At 38.6% G+C, this 23,136-nt stretch overlaps 1 protein-coding gene across 2 annotated transcripts in view; it reads left to right on the top strand.

The window, feature by feature from the left end:
- Window positions 1–23,136, top strand: part of LOC145351813 (glucocorticoid receptor-like) — a 111,849-nt gene that overhangs the window by 74,955 nt on the left and 13,758 nt on the right. For both annotated transcript variants that reach the window (XM_080201474.1, XM_080201475.1), the window contains exons 3-6: window positions 5,393–5,559; window positions 12,278–12,394; window positions 15,497–15,775; window positions 17,352–17,496. In XM_080201474.1, coding sequence (XP_080057600.1) covers window positions 5,393–5,559; window positions 12,278–12,394; window positions 15,497–15,775; window positions 17,352–17,496 — 708 coding nt within the window. The remainder of the gene's footprint in view (window positions 1–5,392; window positions 5,560–12,277; window positions 12,395–15,496; window positions 15,776–17,351; window positions 17,497–23,136) is intronic.

Genomic DNA, 23,136 nt, shown 5'->3' on the forward strand with positions numbered 1-23,136 from the left:
TCAGGAAGATTAATTTTTTTGCCAAAATTTAATGAGCTGTTTATGATTGCAGGAGTCATGGAGTGAGCTTGCAGGGTTATCAAGAGAACCCAGTTTTTGTTTTAAAATCTCTGTAGCTTTATTCATTCCACAGCTGGCACAAACATTTCAATAAACCAAGTGTAAATATACAGTTTGCAGTGAGAATCCTTTGAATGGAGAGTCTCGTGTCAACTGTTCAAAATACTACTGTGATTCTTCTGTGCTGAAGAATTTGATGTTTAATGAGCTGTGAACGGTAAAGTTATAAAGATGTAATGAGATGTTTATAAGTTGCATGGTTATTCTGTAGCGTGACATCTTTGATTTTTGACCAGCTCAAACTAATGATCTATAGCCATTGCTTAATATAATTGTTAAGGATGAAATATGGAATACTTGTAGATACTATGAAATAGGTGGTCATATCTATTACATTTTGTACATAGAGCCTAGTGGTCGCTTTGTATAATGCCCAAATGCAATGTGTGATAAGATCATATTTAGATTCTAGTAAGTAGGTTATCTTTCTTTATATATATTTTTCAAATAACCCAATTCAGAAACAAAAAAGCATAGATTTGTTTTTATATAGCTCAATGGACACTTTTTTTAAGAAAAACGTCTCAAAAACTTGAGGTGAAATTCTGAGATGCTCATGAGAGAAATAGATTTATGTTCATTTAAAAGCTTATCATTACCCATGTCATCTTAATATGCTGCACAGTGTCCTGTTCTGTAGTGGCCGGGCATCGGGTTCTCTATCTGGTCTGTTCTGGAGTTTATACTACTAGAACCTCCTACCTGCCTGCTTCTGCTGTGATCTTGTATTCCTTGTGTTCTTTTCTCCTTCATGTGCCTACCTAGCTTTCCTTTAGTTTATCTATGCAATTTGACTCCCCTGATCTGTGGTAGCAAGTATTACATTCAAAATACTGAGACAAAATTTTGCTCCTGAATTTTTTACAGGATGTTTTTAGTGACTATCATATATTTATGACCTCTACTTCTGGATTCCCTAAGTGAACATATTACCTACATCTACCCTATCAAACCCTTCATAATTTTGAAGACTTGTATTCAGTCTCCTTTTGGCCACCTTTAAAGAGAGAAAAGAGCCTCCACTTATTTAGTCTTTTGTGATGCTTAGAACCTCCTCAGTTCAGATATCATCTTTGTAAATTTTTTTTCATCTGCCTTTTGCAACTTTCTTGCAATATGGAAACCAGATCTGTGCACAGAAACACAAGTATGGTTTAACCAAGGTTAATTTATGTAGCTGGTTTCTTATTGGCCTTGTCTAGTCTCTGTAGCCAGTTCTTTGACACTCTCGTAGAATTTTCCTGTTTTTCAGTTTGGATAAAAACCAAGAATCTTCTCATAATAGGCATGCAGAACTAAAGCTGCTTGGTTGACAAAGGAAATAGAAGTTAAAATTCAGCAAAAATCAAAGGTTAATAACTAAATATGTACAGAATACAACTGAAAGCAAGGCAGAATACAATTGAAAACAAGGCAGAATGCAGAGCTCAGATAAATTAAATAAAGACAAAAGATAATTTGAAAAACATTGGATAATGAAATAGAACCTTAAGATGTATTTATGAACAGAAGAAGTGGAAGGATCGTGAAAGGAATGGTGACGCTTATTAGGGAAAAAATTAGCAATTCTTTAGTGGGCAGAGGACATGACTGAGGTACTAAGTGAGCACTTTGCATCTGTCTTCACAAAGAAAAAGATGACATTTTTAAAGGAGAAGGGCTTGAGCTATGGGAGAGGATGAAAATCATAAGCAAGCAGATGCAAAATAGATTGACATTACTCACTGCTAACAAGCTTTTGTTTCAGGTGGAATGCATCCTAGGTTTCTGAGGGAAGCTAGATTTGTAAGAGGCAAATCATTAACCAGGTTAAGTTATTTGAAGTGATAGAGAGGGTTAGTACAGGTAGTGTTATAGATGTTAATGTATGGACTTTCAAAAAGCATGTGATAGAGTAGTCAGGAAGGCGAATGGGATGCTGGCCTTCATAGCGAGGGGGATTGAATATAAAAGTAGGGAGGTCTTGCTGCAGCTGTATAGGGCATTGGTGAGGCCGCAGCTGGAGTACTGTGTGCAGTTTTGGGCGCCGCACCTGCGCAAAGATATTTTGGCCTTGGAGGGAGTGCAGAGGAGGTTTACTAGGCTGATACCGGAGTTGAGGGGGTTGAGCTATGAGGAGAGGCTGAATAAACTGGGCTTGTACTTGTTAGAGTTTAGAAGAATGAGGGGAGATCTCATTGAGACGTATAAGATGATGAATGGGATGGATAGGATAGAGGTGGAAAGACTCTTCCCACTCAAAAAAGACAGTAGGACTAGGGGGCACAGCCTCAAGATAAAAGGGGGGCGGTTTAGAACGGAGTTGAGGAGGAACTTCTTCACTCAAAGGGTGGTGAATCTCTGGAATTCTCTGCCCGTTGAAGTGGTGGAGGCTGCCTCACTAAATATTTTTAAGACGCGGGTTGATGGGTTTTTGATAGGAGAGGGGATTAAGGGTTATGGGGAGAGGGCGGGAAAGTGGAACTGAGCAGCGACAGATCAGCCATGATCTTATTGAATGGCGGGGCAGGCTCGAAGGGCTGGATGGCCTACTCCTCCTATTTCTTATGTTCTTAGATGTTCATAAAATAGAAGCAACTGGTGGTAAAGAGACACTGGTAACTTAGGTATTTAATTGGTTATCGGATAATAGGCAGAGAGTAATGGTGACCTGACATTTCTCTGACTTGTGCAGTGGGGTCCCTCAGAGGTTGGTAATAAGACACTGTTTTTCTTGCCGTGCATAAATAACCTGAATTTCAATGTAGGGACTAGAATTTTGAAGTTTGCAAATGATACAACGCTCATCAAGGTAGTTAATAGTGAGCAGGATGGTAGAAGATTTCAAGAGGACATAATTAGTGAAATGGACTGACGCATCAGATATAATTTAATGAGGATGTGTGAGGTGATGCACTTTGGGAGAAATAACATGGTGAGAAAGTATAATCTAAACAGTACAGTTTTCAGAGGATGTGAAAGCAGAAGGACATGCAAGTGCATATTCATGGTGGCAGGGAAAGTTAAGGTAACACAAAACTTATGGGGTTTATAATAATTCATTTGTGGGATGTGAGGGTCGCTGGCTGGGCCACATTTATTGCCCAACTCTAATTACCTTTGAGATGATAGTTGTGGTGAGCTGCCTTCTTGAACTGTTGCAGCCTGTGAGATGTAGGTACACCCACGGTGTTGTCAGGGAGAGTTCCAGGATTGTGACTCTCCAACTGTGAAGGCATGGTGATATACTTCCAAGTCTGGATGATATGTGGCTTGGAGAGGAAATTCCAAGTGGTGATGTTTCTGTGTCTGCTGTCCTTTTCCCTCTAGATGATAGTAGTTGCTTTTTTAAGGTGTTGTCCAAGAGTCCTGGTGCATTTCTGCAATGCATCTTACAATTGTATAGCATCTTCATGTTGATGGTTCAGGGAGTGAATATTTGTGGATGGGATGTCAATAAAGTGGGCTGCTTTATCCTAAGGTGGAGTCAAGTTTCTTGAGTGATGTTGGAATTGCACTCACCCAAGCAAATGGAGAGTATTCCATCACACTCCTGACCTGTGCGTGGGCTTAAGGAGGTAAGTTACTGACCAACGCCTGGCCTTTGACCTGCTGTTGTAGCCACAGTATTTATATGGCTAGTCCAGTTCAATTTTTAGTTAATGGTAACCCCCCAGGATGATGTTAGTGGGAAATTTGACAATGGTAATACCTTTGAATTTCAGGAGGCAATGGTTAGATTCTTTCTAGTTGGAAATGGTCATTGCCTGGCACTTACATAGCATAACTGTTACTTGCCACTTGGCAGCACAAGCCTAGTTACTGTCTAAATTTTGCTGCATTTGGACATGGGCTGTTTCAGTATCTAAAGAGTCATGAATGTTGCTGAACATTGCAGTCATCAGTGAAGATCCATATTTCTGACTTTGTGATGGAGGGATGTTATTGATGAAGCAGCTGAAGATGGTTGGGCCTAGGACACTATCCCAAGGAACACTTTTTAAATAGGGGCATTGAAAATAAAAGCAAGGAAGCCATGTTACACCTTTTGTAAGTCACTCATTAGACCTCAGCTTGATTATTGTCTGCAATTTCAGAAGGATGGCAAGGCCTTGGAAAAACTGCAGAGGACATGTGATTAGTTAAAAGATTTTTTCTCTCGGGAGTGTGGCATGAATGGCAGGTATGGTGCCTTTAGAATTTTTCCAGGCTAGATGCAGAATATACAGTGGATGTGGGTGATAAGAGAAACAAGAAACAAGGAAGTTTTCAGAAATGGCCTGGTCTCTGAAAACAGTGTTTGTGGAATTAGCAACAGATATTTACTTCTGTGCTGAAGTTGGACAGAGGTAATGTTTTGCCCTTGTTTGGCAGTCTGTTTCTCTGTACACATCTCAGTACTGAATGCCCTCTTCTTGCATGTGTCCATCCAACTTCAATTTGAAGACTAACTGGTATAATCTACATGAAGTAGCCATATATTTTCTGTAAATGTTGGTACATATTCTATGATCTCATTCCTTTTTTTTGCCTTTTATGATATTTAGATAATTGAGGATTTTTAACAGTTTGGCTGCAATAAATTTATAGCTGTTACAGAATTCTCCAGTTCTGCTTTTCATTTAAAGTCGGCTTTCAAGAATCGGTCGGGAAAGAAATGTGAACTTGCTGAAAGGCATAGTGCAGACAGAATGGAATGTCAGAGAAATGAAATGTATTTTGACTCTTAATCAGTCGATAATTTGGTAAAAGAGAATTAACAATAGGCCTTAAACGCTCGATCAGGCGCCAGAGTTTGGCGACTAGGGGAATTTCACAGTAATTTCATTGCAGTGTTAATGCAAGCCTTACTTTGGACTAATAAATAAACTTTAATTTTTAATTGGTGCTGGGGTCACTAGATAAAGCAAGTATTCATTTAACACATTGAAAGCAGAAAAATGATGCAACAGCCTGGTCTCCCTTAAACAGTACTTGTCACAGCTACTGAAACTTTGAAAAAGAGATTCTCAAAATGAAAAGTCCGATGTTTCATTAGTTTTATAAGATGAATTGTAATGCTACCAGCAAATTCCCAGTAATAGTTTGGTGAAATTTGTACAAGACTTTTGTGTTTAAATATTAAAATTTGGAGTGATCCTTTCAGGAACTAAATTGAATCAGTGCCAGATAAGATGTCATTGGCATGTCATACAAATTTGACAGGAAACAGTTTAAATTGAAACATTTATTTGAATATTTCTGTTTGCCAAATCTGACTTTTGATTTGAACCGAACACCCTTTCTCTCCCAGTACTGGTCTGAAATCTGAAGGAAGCTCATCAACAGCGTCCACCTCTACTGCCTCCTCAGGGCCACCTGCCAAAGTCTGTCTGGTTTGCTCAGATGAAGCATCTGGGTGTCATTACGGTGTTCTAACATGTGGCAGTTGCAAAGTTTTCTTTAAGAGAGCTGTGGAAGGTAAGAAATGAATCGTTTTCTTGTATGTCCATACACTTCAAATGTATGCTCTTATCTGTCTTATTTTGTTATCACTTGTTCAAAAAAGGACTGAAGAGAAAGAAATAGCCAGTTGTTTTAAATCCATGCTGACCAACTTTGTATGTGTAAAAGCAAGTTGTTGAAATGCAAGTCCTCTTTTAATTATTTTGTGCGATTGTGCAACGTAGAATGAACATTTTCCCTTCTGTGCTGTCCGCTGAATGTTCTGAACTGAGTGGTCCCAAGCTTCCTGATTGTAAAGCTTGGAAATTCACCCATTCACAGTTTCTTTCACACTCTTCCCCTCCTCCAGTCTACCCAATCTATCGATATGTGCGTCTCTTTTATCTCTACCTTTGGTTTTATCACAAGTTTTTATTATTTATGGGTTAATGGCTCACCCTGCAAACCTTGAAATTAATAACCTTGCCAACTACAATCAAATCTGAAAACATTTCTACTTTACAAAATTATTTTAATAGTTTTTCCTTATTCAATCAAAGCACTTCAGAATTTTAATCACCAATTATTATCTCCCCTAACAATCCCTTCCCAGAAGAAAACAACACCAGTCTCTCGTTTCTCCAAATAACCAAATTCCCTCATGCCTGCTGTAATTCTGTTAAATCTCTTCTGTATGCTCCCCAAGGCCTTGACATCCTTCCTAAAAATGTGGTGCCCAGAGTTGGACACAGTACTGCAGCTGAGGTGGATCCAGTGATTTGTTAATTTTAGTATAATGTCTATTTATAAAACCTAACATCCTAAATGATTTTCTTAACAGCTTTACAACTAGCTGTTTTCAAAGATTTTTATATGGGTCCTGCACCTGCATTAAAATTACACTATTTAGTTTAAATAGCCTTTCCTCGTTCCTTCTTCAAAAATGTATTTTTGTGTGCTTTTCTGTATTAATTTTCAGTTGCCATTTTTCCGTTTGTTCTTCTGAGATTTGCTACTATACTCTCCCCCTCACCTGCTGTGTTTAAAAATTACAGTTGATCTGGATTTACACTGCTTTCTGTCTCTTACCAATTTCATATCAATGTTGCCTTTGCCTCTAATTCCATGGCTTCAATTTTTCGAACACGTCTAATACGTGGTACTTTATCAGACTCCTTTTGTAAATTCACATGAAGTTCATCAACTGCAGTACACTTATCAAGTCTCTCCATTACTTCATCAAAGAGCTCCTATCAGATTTGTCTAATAGCTTTAGCAAATCCATATTAGCAGTCAATTTTTAATTCACATTTGTTCAATTGACAGTTAATTTTATCTAGAATTATGGGCTCTAAATGTTTCTCCAAAACTGACCCTTTATAGCCTAGGTTCATGAATATAGAATTGCAAGGTTAACTTCACCAGGTAATTGGTGATTTTATAATTAGTTTGTTTTATATTTATTTCTACATTGAATTGAGGTGTATAAAATTGTGTGGAGCCTGGATAGAATGGATAGGGAGGAGAGCCAGTGCAAACATGATGGACCAAATGGCCGCCTCCTGCACCATAACAATCTGTGATTCTGAGATCACTAACCCAAAGAGCATAGATTTAAGGTAATTGGCATAAGGATCAGAGGGAAGTTGAGGGTTTTTTTCGTACAGAGATCGGTGGAAATCTGGTATTCACTGGAATAGTAGTAGAGGCAGAAACTGTCATCACATTTAAAAACAAACATAGGGTTAAGCACTTGAGCTACAAGGCTGTGCACCAAGAGCTGGGCTGCATGGCTCTTCAACTGGCACAGACATGATGGGCTGAATGACTTCCTTCTGTGCCATATCTTTTCTATATTTTCGTATGGAAATTCCAGTTCAGCCCTTTTTGGGTTTAATCACATTAAGCAAAATGTGTTTGGGTACCTTAAAGACAGCAAAGATTCTAGTGTTGCTGAAAACCCATTGTCTGCTTTACCTAGAAAGCACTTAAATGCGCTCCACCTCCTTATTTCTGAACTGCAAACAGCTAACAACAAAACATATTAGAAAATTGTGTGAAAATGCATTTGTTCAGTGGAGCAATGGTGTGCTTACTTATAAGATTGAGCATTCCTTTTATTTGTGAGCAAGTCTGTTTTCACTTTGACTTAATTGTTTTCACACAGACAGTAATGTGTTACTGGGAAGCAATCAATTAACATGCATATTTAATTGGAGATGAGAAATCAACTTTTAGAAAATGGCTGCATTGGGACAACTTCAGTAAACCAGGTGTTCAACCAGACTTCTTTCTTGAGTGATTGTTGGCACCAGCTCTAAGGAAACAGATGGGATTTATACTGTTAGTGGTAAAGTATGTTGGTGTATGTTATTAATATCAATTATAACAAATTATCAGTTCAAAGTAACAAAAAATAAAAATTGTCAGTTGTTTTTGCTCAGAGTTAGCATCTGGAATGCACTGCCAGTGAGTGTGGCAGAGGCAGCTTCATTTGGGCTTTCTGAAGGGAATTGGATAATTATCTGAAGAGAAAAAAAAATTGCAGGGCTTGAGGAAAGAACAGGAGAGTGGGACCAGATGAATTGCCCTTGCGTTGGTAAAAGCAAAACGCTGCAGATGCTGGAAATCGGAAAAGAAATCAGCATTTGAAGAGAGTTGGCACAGGCATGAAAAGCCATATGGCCTTCTTCCTGTTATGAAGCCATTCTTTGATTTTAGTTAGCCAGTTCATTGTTCCATTGTTGCTGTCATGGGGGAAAATACCTACGAAGCTTGTGGTGAACCAGAATCCTGGAACATGAACTACTTGAAATCAAACCATGATTTGTTGTAGCTTGATCTCAGTATTACAGAGTAAAACCATTGTGGAGAGCTCCCTTGTCCTCTGTCACTGCACTTAGAATTCTATTTATTCTACTATTTCCATTTTGTTGAAATCAAAAAAGATTATTTTCTGAAGTTCTGCTGCTACCATGAAATGTATGTTTCATAAACAATCGTGTTTTTTGAATCGAGTGTAAACAATCAAACTTGTGTCTGAAAGAAAACAATACTGAAAACTAGTAAAATAAATTGAACAATAAACAGCTCACATTTGTTTCCGTGAAAAGTCTTTGTGAAAAATTCTTCAAAGTAATGAATTAAATAGTTTAAATTTATTGTCTGTTTCAATGTTCTATGATTTCCAGTTGTTGATTATCAGCAAAAGCTTCTCTAAGGTTGGCTTGAGACAGAATAGTGCTTAAAACTAGCTTCTATTGACTAGTCTTCTCAAACTAATTGTTGGGTAACGTTGGGGAGGGAGGTCCTCGTCCTCGTCCTCGCCGTGCCTCCACCCCATCCCTGATGGCCAACAGCTTCACTTCCCATGACCATCCATTGGAAACCCCTGCTATCTCATGTCCCCATCCATTTCCTATAGCCCTTCATGCCCACTATACTAACCCATGCTCCATGGCCCTTTATAGCCCCTCTGCTGACCTAATGCCAGTTCATGCCAACCCAGTGCCTCACCTTTGCCCTTACGCCCTCCATGCAATTTCACTATCATGGGTAGACCTGAGGGGCCTATGGATTAAATAAAAATCTTAATTATCTATTGATGAATTCCAATTGAAAAATATGCACTCATTGAACCCATTCATTATATTTAGCATCATTTAATCCCACACAAGAATAATGACTGTATTTGTAGTTCCACTTCAAAGGCTTTATACGCACATGAAACTGTCAATCAAACTGAAAACATCCCATTGCCATACTGATATGTTGTGAAATCAGTCGTGCAGCACCAATTTTGTAATGGCAGCCCTCAGGAATATGAGAAGCACTGATTTTTTTTTTCCCAACATTGCTGGCAGATTTTAATGCCAGTTCTAATGCATTTATCTATTTATTACACACATTCATGTCTACTTCTAACAATCCCAAAGGAAACCTTGCCTCTCCCAAAGGGCACTTGACCTTTCCCAAAGATGTTTCGAGGCCATATCCAAAGGATGCCATATCTCGTCAAAATGTCTCCGAGCACAAATCTTATTTCCCATTCCGTCCTTGTAAAAAATCGGATCAGACTGAAGGCAGCTGTAGTGTAACAACTGCAGCTGCCTCCAATATACAGCTACCTTTGTGAACCACAGAAAGTTCTGCTGAAAGTTCAACCTGCCTCCATTTCCACTCTCCCAGCACCCCTCTTGTGATAAAAGGGTGGGGACTTCCAGATTCAGTGTTCACATGCCATTTTCACAAAGACTGAGATCCTCTCCGCCTCCGTACCAAAGCCTCATCTGAATCCATGTTTCGTGACCCAATTTCTCATTTAACGCTGTTAGCTTTGATTTTTGTTTTCCTATTCTGTTTTTGCAGCTCTTGCTAACTTCTAGTGTCCCTTTGTTGATTTTTATACCTGGCCTTTTTTCTTGTATTTGAGTACGGTGTTTTTTTCGCTTGATGTCACAGTTTGCATCATTTATTCACTGTGCTGATTTACTTATACAAGTTAATCCTTTGCCTGTTAGGGATGCTGGTTTTGTAACACATCAAATATTTATTTTAGCACTTCCACTCCTTTTGTTTGTATCATTGCCTATAATTCAGCTTGCTACTGCAATTGATTTATTAATTAGCCCTTTGAAGTTTGTCTTATTTAAATTTAAAATCTTTTTTTGACATTCATCTATCTCTCAAACTTGATATTAAATTCAAACATGTATGGTCAGATTTCATAAGGTATTTTGAGAATGTAACTAGTAGAATTGACAGAGGAGACTAAGTGGATGTGGTTTATTTAGACTTTCAGAAGGCTTTTGACAAGATCTCACATAACTGACCACTATGTAAAGCTAAAATACATGGGATTGCAGAGAATGCCCCAAGATGGATAGAAAGCTGGTTGGCAGATAGGAAGCAGAGAGTTGCATAAATGGAGCTTTTTCTGTTTGGCAGTCAGTGACTAGTGGGGTTGCGCAAGGATCTGTGCTGGGACCCCAATTGATCACAGTATATATTAATGATTTAGAACAGGAGAACCGAATGTATTATATCCAAATTTGCAAATGATATAAAGTTGCGTGGTAGGATGAGCTGTGAAAAGGATGCAGAGATACTTCAGCGTGAATTGGATAGGCTAAGTGTATGGGCATCTGCATGGCAAATCAGTATAATGTAGATAAATGTGAGGTTATCCACTTTGGTAGCAATAACAGGAAGACATTATTATTCAAATGGTTGTAAATTGAGAGAGGAGGATACTTAACCGGACCTTGGAGTCCTCATGATCAGTCGCTGAAAGTAAGTGTGTAAGTACAGCAGACAGTAAAGAAGCCAAATGATATGTTGGCCTTCATAGCAAGAGGATTTGAGTGTAGGGATGGGGATGTTTTGCTACAATTGCACAGGGCATTGGTAAGGTCATACCTGGAATATTGTGTACAGTTTTGGTGTCCTTATCTGAGGAAGGATGCCCTTGCTATAGAGGGAATACAGTGAAGGTTTAACATGCTGATTCCAGGGAGGGCAGATCTTTTCTGTGAGGAGAAACTAAGTCAGTTAGGATTATATTCACTGGAGTTTAGAAGAGTGAGAGGGGATCTCACAGAAACTTATAAAAAAACTGACAGGATAGACAGGGTGGATTCAGAAATAATGTTCCCAGTGGTGGGGGGTCCAGAACTAGGGGCCGTAGGTTGAGAATAAGGGGTAAACCTTTTAGAACTGGGGTGAGGAGAAATTTATTGACCTAGAGAATGGTGAATGTGTGGGAATTCACTATCACAGAATGTTTTGGCCTCAAATACATTGTCTGATTTCAAGAAGAAATTAGATATAGCTGTTGTGGCTAAAGGGAGCAAGGGATATGGGCGGGGGAAGGGAGGATCAGGGTATTGAATTTGATCAGCCATGATATCAAAATAATCAGGCTCAAAGGGCTGAATGGCCTACTCCTTCTATGTTTTACCATTAGCTTGTTAATGAGCTAACGATTTATTATTTGTCTCTAAAACCAGTATAGCCTGTTCTCTTATCAGCTCAAAAACTTTTCTTAGTTCACAGAATCCCTACAGTACAAAAGGAGGTCACTCAGCCCACTGAGCCCACACCAGTAACAATCCCATCCAGGCCCTGTACCCGTAACCTCACATTTTTATTTGGTTAGAACCTCTGATACTGAGGGAGAATTTAGTATGGCCAACCCATCTAACCCCTGCATTTTTGGAGTGTGGAGGAACCCCATGCAGTCATGGAGAGAATGTGCAAACTCCACACAGGAAATGACTGAAGGCTGCATTTCAACCCTGGCCCCTACCACTGTGAAGCAGCAGTGCTAACCACTCTGCCATTGTGAAAAGCTGATCCCAATATTTGCTACATACCTCCCTAATCTTCATATTTAGATAGCTGTCCACCCTCCCACAATCCTTTGCTATTTGTTAATTCTGTCCTTTGTGCCTTCACTAGCTGATCACCATTGCTGAAAATAATTACTTTTAATACAGCGATTGGGTCATTTATCAGCTTTGCTATTTCTCTTCCTCTCCAAGTTTTCCTGTCCTTCCTCAGGATCTTACAGCTTGGAATTTTAAGCTCCCAATCATGTACAACTTCAAGCCAGACCTATAAGGTCCTGTACAAATTGTTGTAGGTGTAATTTGTATTTGTCAGAAGTCTGTAGCTTCTTCCCTTTCACCCAAATTCTTGCGTTAATTATGATAGTGGTGTACTCAAACATAATATTTTCCTGTTTTTATTGTAGGACAGCATAACTACCTCTGTGCTGGAAGGAACGACTGCATCATTGATAAGATTCGCCGGAAGAACTGCCCAGCTTGCCGTTTTAGAAAGTGCCTCCAGGCTGGAATGAATCTTGATGGTAAATTTAATTAAATCTACATGAATGTTCATACCATAGTAAAGTGCTGTGGTCAAATGGATAAAAAGTTATTTACACAAACTCTGGACTGAATTGGCCGGAGGTATCAATGTTTGTTTCTGCTGGATGAGTCAGCAAGTGCAATGCAGCATGATTTGAACTTGAAACAGACGTGGGTGCTATTCTATATATGCCAATGTTAACTTGCTCAAAATTAAAGGAGCAGCAGCAGCATATTTGGGTGATGACCTGTTGAGCAAATACACTCAGTACTCAGTAGGCTCCTTGACGATTCCAGTTCAGTGTTGCCTTGTAAGCTGTATACAAGATATAATCTGCTTTGCAGAATTTTATGCTGCAATTGGGATAGATTGGGAGCTACTGACAGAGCTTGGATTCATTGAATGAAACAAGGAACATGATGGGAGAGAAGTCATTTTAACCAACCACTGCAGTGGGAACATTGCAGAACAGTAGGAGGAGTGAGATCTCAAGGCATAGCTAAGAGGGTACAGTAAAAAGTCTAACAAGACCAGGTTAAATTCCAATAGGTTTATTTGGTAGCACAAGCCACTAGCTTTCGGAGCACTGCCCCTTCATCAGGTAAATGGGAGTTCTGTTCACAAACAGGGCACATGAAGACAAACTCAACTTACAAAAAATTTACAAATTAAGAGGATTAAATGAATTGTATTTTAATGAAGTGGTACAACTGTAGCCCCTTCATCAGGTAAGTGGGAGTTCTGTTCGCAAACAGATCTACAAATTGTAAATTTTTTGTAAATTGAGTTTGTGTATTTATGTGCCCTGTTTGTGAACAGAACTCCCACTTACCTGATGAAGGGGCAGTGCTCCAAAAGCTAGTGGCTTATGCTACCAAATAAACCTGTTGGAACTTAACCTGGTGTTTTCATACTTCTTAAAGTGTTACCCCAGTCCAACGCTGGCATCTCCACATCTGAAAGGGTACAAGCAGAGCACTAGTCAAACACTTCGCAGGAAAATAGTGGGGCCAAGAATTGAAACACCCATTTTGTTCTGTCCACTGTGGGCAGTATTAAATGTGGATTTTTATTTTTGGGCCATTGAAACCAAAATATTTGACTGCTCGTTGTTTTTGGTATGCTGATACCTTGAGACAACCTGAATTCTGGGTAATAAAGATCGAACAGAAAAAGGAACAATAGTGCCATCTATTGTTGAGGGACTTTCAATTACAGCGTGTCTGGAATGTTGACATAGAGGTTTTCCATTATTAGAGTGAGCATAAAGCATCAGCCAAAAATCTTCACACACAAGGTTACAGAGTTGTATCTGCAGCAAATACACAGCATTCACAACTTTTAATGTATTAATGATCTTCTTTGTCATATATTAAACATCTTGCATTTGCATGCATCTTACCAACTTGGCAATTAATTCAATCTGTTTCTGTCATGGTGCTACAGTTGTACCACTCCACTAAAATACCATTCATTTAATCCTCTTAATTTGGCCTCCAGCTTAAGTGGCACAACAGCATCAGTCTTCTTGATGGTTGTGTTGAGAACAAATCGTGTTTCTATGATTTCCCAAGCCTCGAACTTCAGTTTAGTAAGGCTTGCAAACTCTACTAGTTTTCCACCTTCTCACTCACTTATAACCTTTACTCTATTTATCTGCTGCCTGAGCGGGGACTTTCAATGGCTGTTCCATGAAAATTTGAAGCTTAGGACCACCAGCTATTCCCAACACCCTACAAACTTTAACCTTTCCTTATCTCTTTTGCATCCCACTGCTCCCTCCATTTCTCCATTTTGCAGCCTCAGGTAGTCTGCTCTACACTTCATAAAGGGTCAACAAGATGGAAATATTGAACATCACTGTATTGGCCATAGCTGAGCACCATAAATCAATGTACAAATTGTTTTATATGATATATTGTATAGCATAAAACAACGTGATGTGCCAATGCTACTGTCACAAAAAATGTATTTTGTTTCTAATTGTCATCTATTAGTTCGTCATGTATTTAAAAATGTAAAAAAAATGAGCGAATGTGAGTTGCTTACTGTTGTGTTAAATTTGGGGCAAAGCTAGGAATTTACAAGCCAATTAATGGAAAAATTACCCCAGCAATAGTAAAATAAATCCTCCTATTTATAGCATCCAAACATTGTTTATACGCTTAATTGAACATATCTTTTCTGTTGCACACACTGGTCCCAATCAAGAACTGGTTTTGTTATTTTAACACAGTCCCATTTTAGGAGCAGATGGTTACATAATGTCTCACATGAAGGATGGAATTCCCATCCTTATAAAACACTGCATGTTATTCTTGATCAATGCCATTAGAAATGCACTAATATGAAATAATTATTCAATAATACTAAAATACACTGAATTGGTTCATGAAGATACTAATCCAAAATATGTGTTTCTTCATTATTGAAATGTATTTTTGGGAATTCATGCTTATCTTCAATTATGTTATGCCTAACATCTGACTAAAAGCATTTCTGCTTCATATTATATCAGACTACACATAGTCTTGGTTGTTTCTTTCGTGGTAGTGTTCTGTTTCTTGAGCATTGTTCAGTAATTTTATAGTTTTCTATTTTACTGTAATAAGAACGTGCTAATTTATATTGCTGTTAAAAAAAACTAATTCTGTTGAAAATTTACAATACACACTGACCATCCTTAATAGTTTCCAATAATTTTTTTCTACTAAGCCATGATCTATTAACATTATTTAATCAATCACAAAAATGGGCTTTCTGGTCAGGCTTGAGTTTTTTAAACCAAAAGGGAAAATGCTGGAATATCTCAGCAGGCTTGACAAAGGATCACCTGGACTCAACGTTAGCTCTTTTCTCTCCTTACAGATGCTGCCAGACCTGCTGAGATTTTCCAGCATTTTCCCTTCTGGTTTCAGATTCCAGCATCCACAAGTTGCTTTTACCCTGAAATTTTTAACGTTTATTTATTAGTCATAAGTAGGCTTAGACTAGCACTGCAACTAAGTTACAGTGAAAATCTGTGAATTGTGGTTTAGATGAGTGTTTCTTCCAAATGACATTCTAAACTCTGTCAGTAAATTTATGATATTCCTTACAGCTCGGAAGACAAAAAAATTGAACAAGATGAAGGCACCACATACCACCACCTCAGAAACTGCAACAAAGGCACCACCACAGGACACTTCTTTAGTTTGTTCTCCATTGCCCACATTGAATCTTCCCATTACGTCGATCCTTGAGGTGATTGAGCCAGATCTTCTATATGCAGGATACGACAGCTCACTGCCTGACACCCCCAACCGGCTCCTTTCAGGACTGAATAACTTGGGTGGGCTACAGATGGTGTCAGTTGTGAAATGGGCAAAGGGTCTACCAGGTAAACAACAAAGCACTATGCCTCATGAAAGCTTTGAAAATTGTGGTAAAAGGTTTTAAAAATATTCTTGTTGGGCAAAAATACTTTCATTTTTAATTATCTACCATGCCTTTCTTAAAATGTTAAGTTCTGACTGGGGTACATTTTCATGGGTATCTGTTGTCCTTTTGTAGTTTGGAAAGTATTGATATGCTATTCAATCACAAGGAAGCTCTCAACTATGTTCGATGCTGCCCTTCATTTATTTCAAAATCTATACTTAAACAAATCAGGATCAGGAGTCTTAGACCAAAATCAGGAACATGAAAGTCATTTGTAGGAAATCCCAAGAATCTATATTCTGATGTGTATAACTCAGTCTCCTATGTCTTTCTATTGTTAATTATAAAGGATACTGGATAAATTAATACCTTGCCCCTAAACTCTCTTTTTTGCATTAGTGCAATAGCGATCTTTATTGCTATTTAAGGCACATCATGAGAATTGTACAATGTGGCGTTTACTTTGCATCTCATGCGATTTTTATTTTGAGAGGGTATAGTGCTGACATTGTGTGCAAAAATTTTCTTTTTGTTTACCAGCATTTACACCTCACACATATTCACCAACAAAAATAAATATATTCTCTTGTGTCCTCCTAGAAAATGAAGTCAAGTTGGTTTTTAAGTGTGTTGATAAATAAATACTTTTTAAAATCCTGTAGTTGCAGTCTAGGTTAAAGAACTAATGTATGAGCATAAAACTGAACAGATGTGGAATAGGGAAAGCCATTCAACATATTACCCCTGTGTATTATCATATGCTGTATCTCTGGCTCTGGCCAATCCAAGGCCTCCTAAGAAAAGCTCAAAGCATGTTTGTTTTATTTTAGTTCTTGACACAGATAGCAAGAAAAATTCCAGGCTACTTGTCCAGGCATAAAACCTTTATTTACCACCGGGGTTAATTAACATAGCATAAACTTCAGCTGGAAACCTGGACCACATATTCAGCAAACCCCCAGTATCATGCGGAACATTTGTCTGTGAAGGTGATCTACGTGCCTTTTAAAACTGTTAAATATATTTTAGTAAATGCACAGAGAATACTAGCTGCTAAAATGGACTGGTGAAAACTTTTCAAGAGAGACCAAATAGGCTCGTAGTCACACAATAGTCGACAAAGTGGGCAGTGGAGAACATCTACTTTTGATGATGGGGAAAACATAGCAGGGAAAATAGATACTAAACTGTAGTCATGCAATGGCTGTATTTTGAGATTGCCTCGGAAATTTTGCTGGAAATTATTTGAAAGGCACACCTAAAACTGTGTTTTTGAGCTTTCCTTTAATACTTAAAATTCTTCAGACACATTGGGATTCTAGGTTTATATACAGTAGAAAAAAAAGTTCATTCAGTTCTCAAAAGGCACTGTGAATCAATTCTTCCCAGATGTGGAGTAACAGTTCTTGTAAGAGATGGTTAGACTTCTTTTAAACAAAATTATACCCAAGATGAGGAATGCACTCTTGTCTTTCAATAACTTTTGCTGGCATCGAAGTAGAACCATACTGATGAGTATTGATCTGCTTCCACAGGATTCAGGTCCTTGCACCTGGATGACCAAATGATGTTGCTGCAGTATTCCTGGATGTCTCTAATGGTTTTCAGTCTTGCCTGGAGATCATATCAGCATGTCAATAGCAATATGCTCTATTTCGCCCCAGACCTAGTCTTCAATGAGTGAGTATTACATACCAACTTTCCTTCAAAGGTTCATGGAAAATGTTTGCAACCGCAAAAGCTATGAATGTGAGGAACTCCAAATGGCCACCTACGCGTTGACTTTCTGAGAAGAAAGTTTATTGTTGTATCACAGGGCCCAGGTGGTTATAAAAAAAAAAGTTTTATGTTTTGTCTCACACGGCAAAGAACAGAAATCTGAGTCAGGAGTAATGTGTTTTTATTTTAAATAGAGGATGTGAGTTACACTAAACCACATTATAAATGGTATCAATAAGTTATATACCCACTAGCGATGACATTGAACTGAAGGCAGAAGGTTCAACTTGTACTTCTGATTTAATGATACGCAGAGATTCAAATCATTTTCAGTTTTCCTTGGGCATAGTGTTTAGTACTTTTAATTGACCATCTTCCTGTATTATATGAAACTGGTGCACCTTAATACTCATCCATTTCTATTTATTGGAGTCATGATCTTTAACTGTAATTTCTGGTGCTTCATGTATCATATTAACAAATAGTTGGAAGGTTGTGGAGTTTTTGTTAGAACAATGCTTTGAGTTCACTTGATGGAAGTTTTAAATTATGAAAGAATGGAATAGTGTAAATAAAAGCAGATCTGTTAGTTCATTCATTCATTGAATCTCTAGACTGCACAAGAGGCCATTTGGCCCATCGAGTCTGCACTGACTCTGACAGAGAATCTTATCCAAACTTTCTTCCCATAACCCTGACGTGGCTAATCCATCTCATCTACACAGCTTTGGATGCCCAAGGGGCAATTTAACCTGGTCAGTCCACGTAAGATGCACATCTTTGGCATTGAGAGGGCACAAGATTAAATATGATATTCTGTGTTACTCTGTGATTCCATTTAGAACTGAGGGCAGCAAAAACGTCTTTATACAAAGAACTGGAATTCACTTCCAGGTCCAGTGGTTGAGACAGAAGCCATGTCAATTTATAAGATTAGATTGGCTAAGTGGATGGAAGATAAGGAGTTGAAAAGATATGGGAATTTGGTGATTAAATGACCAATTAGATGTTTTGGGCTGAATAGTCTGTATCTCCTTACTAACCTCTAATTGCTTCTGTATTCACAAAATAAACTCCATAATATGATGAATGTTATGGTCACTGTTCTCTTCTTACTTTTTACCTGCCTGTAATCCAACTAGGACCTAAATAGTCTCATTGACATGGTCATAATGTGAAACAACTCTAGTTTCATAAATTGCTTATCATATACTTTTCAGATTTTATGTGAGCCATAACTAATATATAATCTGACAGTAAGGCAATATCTTGCAAATAATTTGATGATTTAATTGAATTTAATACAAGGCTTAAAAGACAAATAGGCAAGATATGAGCCAGTTTTAGATTTAAATAAACTTTAATGGGATGAGAAATAAATGGACTAAAGCAAACTGAGTTGAACCTTTTTAATGGATAGATCTGCAGTAGCAAATATTCAAAAAAATCTTATGATTAATCAGTATGTACGCCTCTAAGTGCAGTTGAATTCTTTGATCAGATTGCGTAAGAGACAATATTATGCCTGTGTTGAAACATTGCTGCAATGGGAATGATGGGAAATGCTTATGTTCTCATTTTTGATATATAGTCAATACTACTAAAGCTACTCCTCGTATCCAAGCCACTTTATTTGTGTAATATTATTATTTTCTCATGAGCTGAAAATATAATCTTAGATCAGGGAGACTGGCATTTCCTGGGAATGCCAAGGGTGTAAGGTAATAATTGCTTCAAGATTTGAGGTTTTCTTTCTCCAGAGTTTGGCAGATACTCAGCAGAATTGCTATTTCTCCCATTATGTGTTTTATAATGGAAAGTGAGCTTTATTCAGTTGCTATAACGTGGAAGAGACAGCTCAGAAGAGTAGTGTTCACTGTTATCTCCCTGACTTGAACTCTTAGTTTACATTTGAAATTTTTTGCCTCAACATTTCTGCATTATTTTTGTCTGTGATGTTGAGTCATTGTCATTCTAACGGTCAGTTCTTTTGTTTCATGTATCACATTTTTTCTCGTGCTTATTCCATTATGTGGTTGAATGTTTTGTTAATATCTATAGCCATTAAGTAGGTAAATTTGTGTAGAAGTTATTTGGCACCATGAAAAAGAACTGCACAAGTGGACATTGCCCAGAAACATGATTGATTATGTTTAGATGAGTACATATGAAGCAGAATGTATTGATTCCAGACTCATGGCTAGTGTACGTTGTAGCTCATCATCAGGTGTACACTAAAGGTTAAGGGCACATGGTGGAGATGGAAAAATGCAAAATTCTCCCAAATGGCAAGCAGATTGAATACATAAGAACTCCATTATATTTACACAAGTCATATAGCAGGAACGGTTTCAAACAGAAGTGCAACCAACTTGGGAAAGATTCTTATCTGTTTTGGAACTGCGTTGCATGAAATAAGTCCAAAAGCTGAGACTGGCAAGAAGCCATGGATAACAGCGAAATGTCTGAAGCTGATAGAAGAACGTCAAGGAAGAACGCATATGGGCCATCAAGGAGTGGTTACCAAAATCTGTAAAAGTGAAAAAGCCAAAAGGACTGTGCTTAAAGAAAAGGCCCAGACAGCTGAAGATGCACCATCTCAAGAGTAATTAGGGATGCACAATAAATGCTGGCCACATCTCATGAAAGAATAAAAAGAACAGACCAAAGTATATAAGGTTGCCACAGGTCTGTCAGAGAAAAATGTAATAGCTGGCATTAGTATGAAAGGGGTAGACTGAAATATGAGGCACGAAGTTGATCAGATAAAGGAACGGTGACAGCAATACTGCACCCAACTCAATGGATCAGATCTGAATGCAGGAAGTATGCAGCCTGCAACTTGAGAAGAGATGAAATTGAAAGTGCTGATTGGTGAAAGTAAACATATGTAGAAACATAACATACGTAGAAAACAGATGTAGAAATAGGCTATTCAGCCTTTCAACCCTCACTGCCATTCATAATAACCTGGATGATTATCAAATTCAGGACCTTGGTCCTGCCTCCCCACCCACCCACCCACCCACCCATCCTTTGATCTGTTTAGCCCCAAAAGCAATGTCTAATTCCTTCTTGAAATCTCACAAAGTTTTGGCCTGAACCACTTTCCACAGATTCATCGCTTTCTGGGTGACAAAATTTCTCCTCACCTCAGTCCTAAAAGGTTCATCCCTTATCCTCTAGTTATGACCCCTACTTCTGGACCCTTCCACCACTGGGGACGTTCTTTCTGAATCTAACCTGTCTAGTCCAGTTAGAATTTTGTAAGTTCCTATGAGATCCCCTCTCACTTTTCTGAATGCCAATGAATATAATCCTAACCAACTTAGTCTCTCTGCATTTGACAGTCCTGCCATTCCAGGAATCAGGTTGGTAAACCTTTGCTGTACTCCCTCTTTAGCAAGGTCAGCCTTTCTCTGATAAGGACACCCAAAACTGCACACTAAACTCTAGGTGTGGCCTCACCAATGCCCTATACAATTACAGTTAAACATCCCTATTTCTATACTTAAATCCTCTCCCTATGAAGACCGGCATACTCTTTGCCTTCTGCTATACTGACATACTTACTTTCATAGAGCATAGAACATTACAGCACAGTACAGGCCCTTTGGTCCTCAATGTTGCACCGACCAGTGGAACCAATCTAATGACCCTCTAACCTAAACTGTTCCAATGTTATCCATATGCCAATCTACTGACCATTTGAACACCCTTAAAGTTGGCAAGTCCACAACTGCTGCAGGCAGGGCATTCCACGCCCTTACTGTCCTCTGAGTAAAGAACCTACCTCTGACATCCGTCCTATAATTACCACCCCGTAATTTAAAGCTATGTCCCCTCATGTTAGCCATCACCATCCGAGGAAAAAGGCTCTCACTATCCACCCTATCTAACCCTCTGATCATCTTGTATGCCTCAATTAGGTCACCTCTTAACCTTCTTCTTTCTAACGAAAATAACCTCAAGTCCCTCATAATCAGCCTTTCCTCATGAGACCTTCCCACCATACCAGGCAACATCCTGGTAAAGCTCTTCTGCACCCTTTCCAATGCCTCCACATCCTCCTTATAATGTGGCGACCAGAAGTGTACGCAATACTTCAAGTGCAGCCGTACCAGAGTTTTGTACAATTGCAACATGACCTCACTTCCAACTCGATGGTACACTCTGTGCCTACCATGATTACCACAGGTGACGGGGAATCAGGGTTCGATTCCAGAGAGTGAGCCTGAGAAACGGCTACCACATCCAAGGAAGGCAGCAGGCGTGCAAATTACCCACTTTCAGTGACATACAATTAAAAAGCCAGAGAATGGAAAAGTGACAGGCTTAGTTACCACATCTGCTGAATCTCTGAAGGCTAGAGGAATAACAACAGTAAAAACCGAGAAAAAAAATTTGTTGACCTATTAGAAATAAGTGGAAATTGGTCAGAAGATTGGTCAGTTTTAGAACTGGTGATATTGCCAAAAGTTCATAATGCCCAAGACTGCTCAAAGCATAAAACCTTGAAAAGCCATACCATGCTCAGACAAAGACTCTCATACTTCATCAGACCAGAAATAAATAAGAAACCATTCAGTTTCACTGTAAGCAAAAAAAAAACACCAGATGCCATTCCAGTGCTTTGCAACATAATTGAGACGCATGTCAAAAAGCAAAATGACAAAGAATTGTGGGTACTCTTTGTAGACTGCACAGAGATCTTTGACTCAGGCCACTATGCAGAGCTGTGGAAAACCTGAGTGGGGTTGCAATGCCACATCACTAATCTGGTTAACTTAGAGAGTTTATAAACAGGTAAAATGTATCGTGAGTGTACTTGAAGTTCTTAGTTTTGGGAATGGAATCAACCAACAATGACAAAAGGTGGAAGTCAAAAGAAAAGTCAATTCTGCTCTTCCAGAGCACTTTGGGAACAGTATTAATGGTCATGGCATCTGGAACATCAATATCCTAATGGCAGATTGCAAGCAAGAGCTATCCATGATGACTGAAGAACTGAGGAAGCCAAGTCTGAAGGTGAGGTAGAGAATTATAACAGCAAGATATGATAACTCATGGTGAGAGCAGTGTGACAGTCAGTTCCCAACCACTGCAAACTTAGATCAATTTTGATTTTTGAGATTAAAAATGATCACGGTGGGAATAGCTGCACTGCTAGGTTAGCAGTTGCCACACTATACTTATTCAGCTAAACAAAATATAGAGGACATCCAACATCAACCTGCACTTGAAGAGTAACTTGCAAAATCACTGGTGTGGAGTATTCGCTGTAATGCATGTAAGAATCTCAATAAAACTGACAAGAAGAAGGTTACAGCTTTTGAAATGTGGTTCTGGCAAATGGTCCTTAAAATCAACTGGGCACAACAAAGAACCATTGACCTGGTGAAGAAGTGGAAATTGAGAAAGTACAACCACTAGAAAATGTAGGGTAAGGGTCTGATGTTGACAACAATAGAAGGTGAAATATCAGGGAAGAACAGGTGAGGTCATAAAAGAATCCAATGAAATGGGCAACATCAGAAACTGGACTGAGGGAGGAATGACAGTGGCGTGCAGAGTAACAGGGAAGAGAGAGTTGCTTACAGT

Source organism: Carcharhinus amblyrhynchos, chromosome 13 (assembly GCF_965287045.1).
Source record: "Carcharhinus amblyrhynchos chromosome 13, sCarAmb.v2.hapA, whole genome shotgun sequence".
Lineage (NCBI taxonomy): Eukaryota > Metazoa > Chordata > Chondrichthyes > Carcharhiniformes > Carcharhinidae > Carcharhinus > Carcharhinus amblyrhynchos.